Consider the following 13193-nt stretch of genomic DNA (forward strand, 5'->3'; position numbering starts at 1 on the left):
GACATTAAGGACAGTTTGTAAAACACCATGCACACTGTATTGTGCTAGTTATGTGCTGTATTGTGTGCAATTAAAGTGTATTTTCCCACCCCTTAAATTCAACTCATTTTGTTTAACTCAAATGAAGACCCTCTGTAATACAATATTTGAAAATATGACAATGCGCCTTCTGGAGCTCACTGTGGAGTAATGATTCCATATACTGCAGCTCATTTTTCTCTTACCCTCGGGGAATCCATCCCAGATTTCCAATCGGTCATACCGACAGAACACTCCGCCAGGAGGATTTGAATCAGGTTCTAGTTCGAAGCTTTCAAATTCTAGTATAATCTCTGACATCTTTGGTGCAAAGACAATGTATGTGCATTCAAGGCTATTGGGATATTTTTCAGGGAATCCTGGAGATTTTATCACTCCACTTGGTGAAGTAAAGTTTCTGGAACATTCAGGTCCTGTGTGACGAAAAAAAATACTTAACTTAGCACTATCTTACAAAGCAAGCTGGTTAACTAGAAAACAAATTAGGTCATTTTGTCTTTCTAACAGCAAAGTGGCTTTTCAATGAAACACCTCATTTTAATCACTGTATTAATCATCCAGCCAGCTTGTTCCTATTATTGATAGTCAGGTATTAAAATGTAATTCACATTTATTGTGTGATCTCCAATTTTCAATCTGTGCAGAGCAATATGAAAACTTGTGCCAGCTCTAGAAAAAAAAATTATGACAAATACGAAGTCATGTGGGAACAATGAAAGAGTAAGCTGCAGAAATCTCAACAGAGCCCCAGAGAAATAATTATAGCCCCTTCAAGCTTAAATCTTTAAATCTTAAGGTTGACAGCCTTTTATTGGTGAAATAGAATGTTTTACAAAAGCGAGTGAGTGAATTCAGTAGAGGGAGTAGTGGTTTCAGATTCCTAGAGCAGTGACTCAGTAACTCTGCCAGATGTGACCTATGCCTCTTTGACAAACTAAATGTGAAAGGTAATTCGTACATGTACCAAGGGTGAGTGACTCATTCTGAGTGGTGTTGACACAGGTGCACCAGTAAAGTGTTGCTGTTAGTGAAGGCATGATAAACTGTGTGATTACGGGCAGTGTTGCTAGAAGTCACCTAATATCAATGTTGACACATTAACCTTCCCCAAAGTACCAGTCTTGGCTTAATTTGGTGTTCCAAAAACTGTTGTTGGTTGAGCAAAGCATGACAATGGGGTGAATATAAAAGGCCAGATCACCGCATCTGCCTTCATAAATGTAGGGGACAAAATCCTTATCTGGTCTCTTGCTGGCAGGCCATATTTCTCCATTCCTCATATCCCATAGAAACCCTTCCACAGGATTCCAGCTCCGCAGGTGTGTTGAGAGTGGGATTCAGGCACTGCCTACACAACTTTCTCACCATATTAATGTACTGCTGGTACCCCTGGATGAGTTGTGGGCAATCGAGATCAAACATGAGACATCTGGATCTTAGTGCATGAGCCTCAACTGTTGGTATTAAAACAGCCAGTTCTCTTTTAGGCTTATCAATCTCTAAGTGGCCTAGCCATCACTAGAGGGGGACAGAGCACAACATTGAGTGAGCATGGTTTACACGAACATAGCAGCTTCCCTGCCCCCGCTTTTAATGGAGATTGGGATAGGGGAAGGTGGGGACAGCGGCTTTCTTGGGAGTCTGGTAGCAGAAGCCAGATGGAGCTGTTTTGCCATGAAGCCAGGTAAGGACCACAGGCAACAAACAGCCAACACAAATGCATGTGGATGGCCCTGGTCACATCATAGAAGTCACCTAATATCAATGCTGTATGACAACTGAGGAGTGTGCAGATTTTGGGTGCTGAACCCCCAGTTTCATCCGCATGAGGATGCTCTACTCCCTGGGAGAATGTCGTCAGCAAACTCAGTAAGGGAACCTTTGAGAATTTCCAGTCCTTAACCTAAGTTGTTTACTGTAAACAATCTGGCTTGTTGCATACATATGTATATGAATACCCATCACATCATAAGAAGTGGTGCTTTTGAAAATGATGCAAAACATACAATTTCACATTGATTTGGCAACCCTGCAAGTAAACTCAACATTTAGGAGATAGGTAGATCTGGAGGGTTAGCTCAGCTATTTCAGTCCTTAATTAGACACAAACATTAGATATTAATTTCAGGTCCTGAACACCCTTTAAAAAGGGTCATGACACATTTTGGAAGAATGCTGATATTGAAGCCCCAGTGGCATGGCCAATTCCAGTCTGGGAAATTACATTTTACCAAAAATTAAAATTCCCTCTCCAGTTTCAATTGTATAGAGTATTCATCTTCACTCCCTCTCATACACTGTTGTGTAGTGCTGTGGTTGCTGTTAAATAGTTGCTACTCTTCAGCTGACAGGTGATGCATTACGCTGCCATATTTTTTGTGTATGCCTTTGTTCGGTAAAGTGCTTTATGACCCCCCAAGAATCTAAATGAAAGGTGCTATATCAAATGTAAGTCATTGTCATTATTGTGGTATTAAAAATAAGGAGCCAGATCCTGACCTGCGAGATGAAGGAGTGTTAGGTAGGCACTTACCCTCACACCTCTGTCTCAGCAGTACCCTGACTCATTTTGAGCATGTTCAAACCAACATGCTACAAGGGCACAAAGTTCATTCAAATGAGACCCCTCATCAATATGCCCTCCATAGATCCTGATCCTCTATTTTCCCTGCACAGGGACTACAGGAGTTAAACCAGCTTTGAGGCTGTAGTGGACTCCATGAAGTGACACACTGGGGGAATATGGGAGAGGGGGCGGGAGGAGGAAGGGATAAGGGGCTTTGTCAGAGGCATCCAATGAATAGCCAGTTCTGAGTTGGGGAGGTTGTGCATGTGATTGTGTGTGTGTGAGAGGGAGGGAGAGAAAGAGAGAGGGAGAGAGGATACCAGACGTCTCTGCTACCCACTTGCACGTCATTTGCCCAGCCCTGGGAAGGGAATGTCCTTTAGCATGATGATCCCCTGTCCTTCCTGGCTGAGAGCTTCATTTCAGAGCTCTCAGCTGGCTTCTTAGGGCTTGTCTACAGTTAACATGCAACAGCAGCACAGCTGTAGCCGTAGCGCTTCAGTGGAGACGCACTACCTAGGCCGACAGGGAGGCGCGGGGAGTCCCATTGGCATAGGTAATCCACCTCCCTGAGAGACAGTAGTTAGGTTGATGGAACAATTCTTCCATCAACCTAGCGCTGTGTACATGGGAAATTAGGTTGGCTTAACTATGCTCTTCAGGGGTCTGGATTTTCACACCCCTGAATGATGTAGTTAAACCAACCTAATTTTCCAGTGCAGGCCAAGCCTTAGTTTGAGATCCTGGCTATCAGGCAACACCTCCTTCCCCAACATCACTCCCTTGCTCATCCTCCTGTCATATATAAAATCTCAGACTCCAAGCACGGGGTGTGTCTGAATCTTCTCTGTGGCTGCTGCTGCTGAGGGTAAGTCTCTCTGTTTAGGATTTGAGTAGCAGGTCCCTGATTATAGAGCCCGCGCAATACCACCTTAAAACTTAGCCCTAACTGTGTTGTAGAGGTGGGGTAACATAACTTTAATGAGTTGGGGGATGCCCTCAGAGGCGCACAGCAAAGTATTGTTCATGGCTATCCCCACGTGTATTGCAGTGAAGCTTGGCACCACATATGACATTTATGCTATATTTGTTGGGGTCTGGATCTTTTATCTGGAATTTCCTTTCATGTCTGTGGAGCTGAGAAGAATGTCTTATGGCAGGTGCCTGAGTAATAAGGTCAAGTTGGCCATGTTAGTAGGTATCTATATAATAGAATATACTGATCGGCTTTATTTGGCATTGTATTTATTTATTTACTTACTAAATATGTAGATTATGCATTTAATATATACAGTAATTTAATATTATCTGGGAGATACTAACTGTGCAAAAGTCAGGAAATTCAACATCCATATTCCCACAGCAACAGTAACTCATACCTTTAGCACATATGTAATATTTTCCACCTCTGTAGAAGGTGATAACTTTTGTGCTTTAATATTAGGTATATGTAGCATCAACCAGAGTTAAAGTTGCTTTGGGAGCCATAATTTTGAGTGTCCTGACTTCTGTGTATATAAAATGTTATTTGTAATGTTACCTTAACACAGCTAATGCATATCAGTGTGAGATTTAAATGATCACATGGGGAAATAAATGCAATATTCTTGTTAGTGTACTGTGTTGTCACTAGACTATTATGAAAAAGGTGTCTATCTGAAAATGTTCACTTTCAAAAACAGCTTGTTTCACAGGTCATTTTTGCAGTTGCTTTTTCTTGCACTTGCATTTTAACTCTTTTTAAAGAGAGGAAGGGGGCAAGCACTAAAAATCTAAGGGACAGATTTTCAGAGTAGGTCAGCTCCCATTCTGGCACCAGAATAAGTGGCCAGGTTTTCAGAAGAGCTCAACGCATTCGGTGCTGAATTCTTTTGAAAATCTGGCCATTGGAGCCACAATAGGAGCTCCTGGGTGCTAAGCACATTTAAAAATGTATCCCTGACTTAGGTGCATAAATGAGAGCTCTTTTTGAAAATGTGGGTCTCACTTAAGGGCATTGAGCGCTTGAAATTCTGAGCTTTGGGAACTTTGAAAATCTAGCCCCAAATACTTATGTTGTCAAAGACAACCTTGTTTCCTACAAAGTAACACTGTTTGTGTATTTATGCCTTTATTATCCAGTTTTGGTCTGGGGCTTCCTGGCTTCTTAATGTGTGATTTATCTATCTCCATCCAACTACAGCTAAGGTGTATGCCAAAAATGATCTCACCATCCTACAGCCCGTGACTCAGCAAATGAGCTGATCAGAGTGGGGGCCTTTTGCTGAGCCTATTAATCCTGGGTAGTTTCTCTCCCAGATGTTTTCTTCTGTACATACAGCTGCCCATGCTTGGCAGCCTTTACTGAAGTTCTTATATAGTCAGCCACCAGGATGTGCTTGAAAGCAGTGTGAACTGCCTCTTTCCCCTGCCTCCAAAAAACAAATGCTGAAAGTGACACTATTCTGATCCTTCCATCATCTGCTGGCCATGTGTAGCTAGGTCCATTCTGAGCCCATGGATATCTTTTGGGAATGCAGAGCAAAGCACTAACCAAATAAGCAAGGGACTGCAAAGGTTACAGTGTGATAAGGTGGAAACGTTATACATCATAGGATGACAGTCAGCACAAAGAAAGAAAATCAACAACTAAAAAAAAATCTAAATAAACAACTTTGTAGAAAACATGCCGCTGAAGGCTATCAGATTGGATTTAGAGGTGTAGATCCTCAACTGGAGCTCATGCACTGGAGAAATGACAATTTACACCAGCTCACAACCTGCTCTAAGTGTGTGGATGACACTAGCAATAAAACTTTAATCTACAACCAAATTCTTGTTTTTTCAAAAGACATAGCCTTCCTTTTGTCCTCAAGAACTATGATCAATGTTTCCATGAAAACAAAACAAACACCATGGTCTATGAGCTACATAATAATGAATAGTTTACTCACCTCTTTTGAAAACTTCATAGCGGATGGAAAATCCTGCTCCATGAGTTTCATAATCAGAGACAAATTTAATGAAGAGAAATGGTCCTGAAGACACCAGAGGAGCGGGAGCAATTTTTCCACAGTACTTTCCCCATACGCGGCCATTTGCATTATCTCCATCAATCACTTCAACGTAATCATACCTGATGGATAAATGGAAGAAAGAAACTTTTAACTTCCAGGAAAGAAAGAGATTTAATTAATTTAGAAACCATCGCTATACAACATAGATAATCAAGAAAAATGCTAGCCTGCTTGGAAACTGCATTATGCTGAGAGATGTAAGCAAAATGAAATAATTAAAATGGACTACATCATGTCTGTAGACATCATCTGGCAACATGGAACTATTAGGAAGAATGGCGTCCATTATGCTTGCAGACAATGTCAGCTTAAGTAACCAATTAACAAAAAAAAAAAAAAAAAAAAAAAAGGAAATCTCATGAGCACAATTCTGTATTATTAAATTGTGTTCCTTTGTCTATGGTGGTGTTATCAATACATAATGCATAGCATTCTTTTCAAACTGTGAAGTTCTGTTATGAATTCAAAATGTCTCTTTGGCTGGCGCTCTCTATGAACAATACTTTGATTTCTGTACACTACCCTCTAAATATATGGCCACAGAATAATAAATGAATCCCTAAACATTTGATTTAGCTGAAAACTCCACTATGTTCCAGACCACTGGCAGAAAATCTGTCATTTTCCATGTCAGTTGGACAGAAACTGAGCAAATCTTACAATCCACACTTTAATTATAACACTTGATTTCCTTCAGACAAAAGTGTTTTTTTTAACATATTCTTGTTTAGATATTTGAATTGAGTTGGTTTAAATGAATGTATTGTTATAACATTCATATTCATATAGTATATGATCACTGAACTCTTTGGACTAGGTCCTTATCCTCTGTATATCTGCTTGATTCCTGCATACATTATCAGTGTACAATAATGATTAATAGCAAATGTTTGTCTGGGGACAATAGTGGTGCTACAAAGTTTCTCAGTCCTCTAAACTAGATTTGTCATCTTCAAGGACCTGATTCTGCAAGGCTGACTTCAGTGGAGTTAAAGGGCTCAGCAACAGGCAAGCCTGAGCCTTATAAAGAGAAGAATAATCAAGAACAGCCTTGAGCTGCAGGACTTGGCCCAGATCCAAGGATTTCAAAGGCTCATTGGTGGATGATTCTGGAGATTTGTGTCAGCCCCTGGTAGAGACAGAGAACAGCTGCCACTTACAGAACCAGATTCAACCTTTCCTAAAATGTGGTGGTGTTCTGTATGCACATATTTTTTTGGGCCCATTTCTAATAATAAAGAGGCTGAGACATTGGAAAGCTTTTGTGTGCCTAAGGTGGTGTATTTTTTTGTCTCATCCATATTGCCTTTTTATTTATCGAGTTGCTGCTAGCCAGACAATCTCATTTAAGTTTCATATCTTACAACAATTGACATTAAAATGATGCAGTTAATTTGCTTTAGCCTTTTATTCTTCTATTATGTGCATTGAAATGTCCTGAGACATATTAATATACCAGAAATGGCTAAAAAAAGCAGTAATATAAACTTTATCTGATAATTTTAGAGTCAAAGAAAAAAATGTCTTTCATGATGACCAAAGTCACTTTTAATAACCCTGATCCAAACTGCCTTGGGCACATGACTTATGTTTACATGAAGTCCCATGAGATAACTGCAAAGATGATATCACTAGTTAAAGTGGCCAGCTTAAGGCTCTTTAAATTAAAAATGATATTCCCACATCAGTTAAAATTGTATGCCAGCTTTGGTATATATCCAGTAAAAAATAAAGCTGACGCTGATGGAACTGTAAGCATTAACCTATGTGAAATATTGTGATAACTGCATTTCTTTTAGTCTCTAAGGTGCCACAGGTACTCCTTTTCTTTTTGCATTTCTTTAGGTGCACCTGAAGTTTCTAGTAGCAGTTGCTCAGCCAGTAAGTTTCACTGTCCCATTTCAAAGTAATGGAAATACAAAGAGGAAATGTTTCCTTTTGAGATACTTTTACAGATGTTTCATGTGTAAAAGGCGACTTGTAAAGATTTTGTTATTTTTTTTTAATTGGGCTTGTGCACTTTTTAAAAAATCTCTTTATGATTTAGTAAAAGGTCTGAGGGTTGTGGGGGTTTTAAAAGAAGGGTTTTTTCTTTTTGTTTTATGCCTTTAGAAATATTTCATTAATTTCAACTTTAATCTTCCTAGAAAACTTATGGGATGTGTCAGAGGATTCATATGATCAGTTTTTACATCTAATGGAACGGTTCAGGGTGTTGAATCTTTAACAAAGACATCCTTTCTCCAAAATGTTCAATAAACATCAAAGTTACACGGTTAACGAGAAAGAAAAAGAGAGAGAGCATTTTAAACAGGCTGATCACAAGGCTTTTCTCTGTCATCATTTCATTAGTTTGTCATAGAACCTTCCAGCTTAGACTACAGTATTAGACTTCAGTTAGACTATAGCTTAGACTTCAGTATATCTGAATTTCCTAAGTAAAATCAAGAACCCCACCCATGGATATTTATTTAAATTATATAAAGCATTTCTTGCCTTTTTTGTAAATCATGAAGAAGCAAACAGAGGGCACAAACAGTATATTTTTCCATTGCAGGTATATATAAATTATTTTTCAGAGTTTTACTAAGGCTGTTGTATGCAGCCAGAGATAACACTACACGCTATGTACCAGTTCCCCCCCTGACGTGCACTGCAAAAGATACTCAGATGAAATCTTCTCTCTTTCTCTTTGTGTCTTCCTCTATGCAATAGCTTATCTGCACTCTTCCACTTTAGCTCAGAATGAGAGAAAGTGAATGGTAATTTACAGTGTTCATTCTCTGTAGTCTGGCTGATCTTCATCTGTATGTGACACAATTTTGATACTAATTGACTGGATTCTAGTGGATTTTGCAATTTATGTGCAAGCTGCATTGGGTGATCCAGACCTGCTGAAAACCAGAGGGTTTTTAGGTGGCAGATTTCTCTCTTGTACTTTAGGAAAGTAATAATGGCCATTAGAGACACCTAGCTGTGAGGGTCAGATGGCAAGTTAGAGATGGAAAGTTAGAGATCAGACCTACACAATAAGTATATTGACTTCCGCTTGGCAAATACAAGTCTTATTCTAACAAATGGATTTAGATTTTTCCACAGTGGAAGCTACATTTTACAGATGAGCTGCTGTACATTTAGGTATGGTATTTTGCTTATGGAGATCAAATTACTCTGGATTACAGTGGTTTATATTTGGAAACTGAAGTGATTCTGTCATTTTAGCACTTTTTCAAAATACCACCAAACAGAGAGCAAAGTGTATCACAAACAACAGTCCTTGTAAATAGGAGAATGCACAGTCACAACTTGAAAACGTTGTTGCTGCCAAAGAAGCTAAGAAAGCAGCTTGCGTCTCCCTCTGGAGTTGGTAACAGTTCCACTCCATAAGTTTGTCAGTAGAAAATGGTGTGCCAGGGATGCAGCTGGTATGTTGGCATCCCTCTTAGGAGACTGAATGTGTCACCTCAGCAGTGCACCCAGACGGTCTTGGCTCAGCGCCCAGAATACTGAGTTTGCAAATTTGGATCTCCCAGTCGGGAATTCATTGCTGCCAGTGGTGTGGCAAACATTTCTTGTAATGTTATAGTCCTGCAGCGTTAACAGCACAGACATGTCAGTATAAATATGGAGCTAAATGCTACCTGAAGCTTTAAGTGAAAAAGCAGGGTGTTAATGCATGAGTGCAAGTAGGAAAGCTCTGCTCTACATGGGTAGCACTTGGATATTGGCTTGGAGGTGCTCAAGGTCCAGTAAATATACCCGTAACATCCTATTTTTGACCCTCCAAGTTTGTCTGGGCTCTCCCATTTCCACCGTAGTTAAAGATTTCACACTGCAGTCAGCAAAGCTCTTTGTGGCTTAGAAGGGCCGGGTGGGTTCTCTGTTGCTCAGTAGCAATGCACAGACCTCTCATTCGCCTTCCCCACCAAGTCAGTGGCTGAACATGCTGCTATTAGACAGTCCTAATTTTATGGTTCAGTAAAAAAAGTCTGGGAAAAATTCTCATCAGAATGATGAGAGAATATAGAATTCCTCCAAGAATTCATACAGGAGTTTCAAGAAACTCATTCTCTTTTTGGAAAGTGTGAGTTACGGCTTCAGGAAAAAAGCCAGACAGCACCTATAAAAAAGAGCAGTGGGCAATGAGAAATGTAATCAACTACAAAACACGGCTTCTGGAGAATTCTTCATTCTCAGCTTCAGACAGGAGATTACAGTGCTCTGCTTATCTCTGTTTTTCCTCTTCTGAATATGTCATTGGCCCCTGAAATGCACCCTAGCATGTCTTGCTATTGAAGGTAAAGGCAGACTGCTATAAAGCATTGCCTGCTGCTGAAGTCAGCTACCGTACCAAGCTACTCACAGCTTCAGAAGATTTTCCTGTTATTAAGGCAGCAGGATCTCTTTACTTTTACTTTAAAATCTTCTTCCCACAGACTCATACACACAAATACAAAAGCTTCTGAACCCAAGAATTCTGCCACTTGACCCTTTGAACCAAGTGTTGAGTGACCAGACACGGGTAATTTAGATTAGCACATCTCATAGATATATATATTCTGAGACCCATTGTGCTTTGTTCCTATTGGCTGATCACTAATGTTTTGGTCAGCAAGGGCTCAAATATCTCTGCAAACCAAGAGTACCATCTGTAGAGTTACATGGGAAAAAAGTGAAGAATTGGCACAATTAAATTTTGGTTGGATTTCAGTCTCCAAATCAGAATTGTTTACATGTGTGAGAGAGCGAGGGGGACTGTTCGTATTCACTGTAATGTATATGTATTTTATAAGTTATTCTCTGATTGTTTGAAAGATAACAAAGCAAGCAGAATTTATGCTTAACTGATTCATGTTACAGAAGAGCTGTGAAGGTGGTTATGGGTGTTCCCCATAAAGAGAAGTGCTGAGCATTCTGGGAGGTTTGTTAGCACTTGCAACTCTTACCCTCACGTCTCCCCATTATTTGATGGATAATTAGTGGGTCAAACTACCTGTATAACTGAGAATTATTTTCCCCTGAGGAGTGAGAGGTTTGCCAGCATCAGTAGATTTTTGTTTGTTACCCACACAGCTCTGCTTTAGATAAACAGAAGGACAGAGCAAGAGGAAAACTAATAGAAGAGTTGCAAATTCCATTACATCATAAGTATTGCACCATGACTAACTGATAGTCAACAGTATGAAATTTACTGTTGTAAATTTACTTGTGGTACCTGTGACACAGGATAATTGGAATCCCAGAGCTCAGAGCCTAAGAACTACAAGAACTCAAGGATACTAGCCCAAATCCCAGTTTATTAGCAACAATAGAAAAAACAAATACCATTAAAAAAAATCAAGCACAACCCAAACTAGGATCACTTTCTGGCTCCTGCAGTCAGTGTCCGCCAGTCTTTCCTTCATCAGAGCCTTCTGTCTAGATTGACTGGTCTCTCGTAACTCATTTTGTATCTTGGAGGGTTTACCCAGCCCACCCTGCTCTCTACCTGTCATAGTGCTGCTAGACAACTCTACAGCTACTTTCATCATCAATCCCAAGCATCCAAAAATCATGAGTCTGGCTTCCCAAAATAATGGGGCCTTAAAAGCTCAGAATCCAGGTGAAGGAGAATTCCCCTAGTGCAGAAACTGTGGAGACAGCCACAAGGCTGCCTCTCAAGGACCCCCTTTCAAATCCCGGCATAGGGTGTGTGCCAAGGTTGGAGCTCAGGGGGAGAAAAGACATGCTGGGGCTACAGCACACAGTGTTTTGGAGATTCCAGGCAGCACTGAGGTCCAAAGGGCAGCGTGGGGTGGCTACCATAACTGAGACAGCCCACCAAAGGCTAAGTTACATTGTGGGGAGAAGGGGCTCTCCAGGGCCTGAACAGCTCAGGTTGAGTTTTCGGCTACTTTCCCATCTTCTGCCTGGGCTACAAGTTCTATGCTGTGCCTCAGAGAGGTGCAGCCCATAATCTCACAGCTAATTTACAATTGTCAATGTGATCGATATTTAAATAAATCACATCATGTATTTTTGCAATTTACTTCTATATCCATCACTTTGACAGCCTCTCATTGCTCATACACTTCTGTGATTCTCATATAGCCATGATTTTTTATAGCGTTTGTTCACTCAGGGCCAAATCCTGCTCACCTTCCTCATACAAAACTCCATTTGATTTAGGCAGAAATAAGGACATCAGCATTCGGCCATTGTTCACTAATGCACAAAAAGTCATTAATTCACAATGGGTCTCCAATACTCATGTTCCACTATACTATAAAACAATTTGCTGTGGCAAAAGAAAGACAAGAAAGAGTGAAGAAATTGAAGAGGTTGAATTCAGTGGGCCAAATCCTGTGTTAATTTACATCCCTGCAACCCCATTGAAAACAACTGGCAGATCCTCAGTTGGAATAAATCAGTGTAACTCCATTGATGTAGATGTATCTAATCCAGTTCATACTGAGAAGCTGGCTTAATGGGGTTGCATGAGTGCAAGTGAGGACACAATGTGATTCCTTATATTTACTTAATATGATTCTACTTTAGGTCAAATTACAATTGGAAAATTCTGAAACAGAAATGAGTATCTCATGAACCATTCCTTTTACTATAGGCGTGAGTCCAACAATGTCTTCTGCAATAGGTAAGAAAGAATGAGGCCACGGGCTAAAACACTTGCTCATTTACAATGGTGTTGCCATTGGGCTGCACCACTGTGTGTCTACACTGCATCTGGGAGTGACCCTCCCAACCTGGGTCTATAGACTTGTGCTGTCAGGTCACAAAAAATAGCTGTGAAGATGCTGTAGCTGGGGCCAGAGTTTGGGTTCTCAAGGCACCCTGCCTCCAGCCCAAGCTGCAACTGCTACAAAGCCATTTTTAGCATGCTAGAGCACAAGCCCCACCAGCACAAGTCTGTGGACCTGGTCCTCGAGGCTTGCTCCCAGATGCAGTGTAGAAATACACTAAGATAGTCAGAAATCCTGTCTGCAAAAGGCATTTTACCAAACAAAAGGGCTTGATGTTGAAGTCAGTGGTAAAACTCCCATTGATTTCTGTGGTTGTAGAATCAAGCTTGGAAACTATAATGTAATAATCCCAAAACATAAAAATGGAAAACTCTACTGGGAAGAAACATTTTACTCTAAGCCTATTTAGTAAAGAACTTCAGTTCATAACTTTCTGGCATAGAAAGCCATTAAGTTAGAAAGATTCACAAACCCAAGAGTTCCACTTTAAGGCGGATGGCGGGGAGGTGGAACACTTAGCAATTTAAAGATTTCAGAGAAGATAGAGCTTTCCAGTGTCAAACTGGTGAAGTTCAGTATTTATAGGAAATTCACATGTCTTTAATTACTCTAAACTCAGTTCCCAAGTAAAATGTGCCATCTGGAAGATATTAGAGTTATTTACAACATGTTCACCTCCCTATTTCACTGCAAAATCTTTCTTCTTGCCAACTTTCCACTGTTGTCCGCAAAATAAAATGCAGTCTAACTTTTGTTGCTTGTCTTAAAGCTAGTTGCTACATCTCAGAAGAC

General features: G+C 40.2%; 1 protein-coding gene across 1 annotated transcript in view; it reads right to left on the bottom strand.

Moving 5' to 3' along the window:
* NRP1 (neuropilin 1) overlaps nt 1-13193 on the bottom strand; it is a 130674-nt gene that overhangs the window by 69457 nt on the left and 48024 nt on the right. Inside the window, 2 exon segments of the mRNA XM_073334423.1 lie at nt 225-452; nt 5539-5720. Coding sequence (XP_073190524.1) covers nt 225-452; nt 5539-5720 — 410 coding nt within the window.

This window comes from Lepidochelys kempii, chromosome 2, assembly GCF_965140265.1.
Source record: "Lepidochelys kempii isolate rLepKem1 chromosome 2, rLepKem1.hap2, whole genome shotgun sequence".
Taxonomy (NCBI): Eukaryota; Metazoa; Chordata; order Testudines; family Cheloniidae; genus Lepidochelys; species Lepidochelys kempii.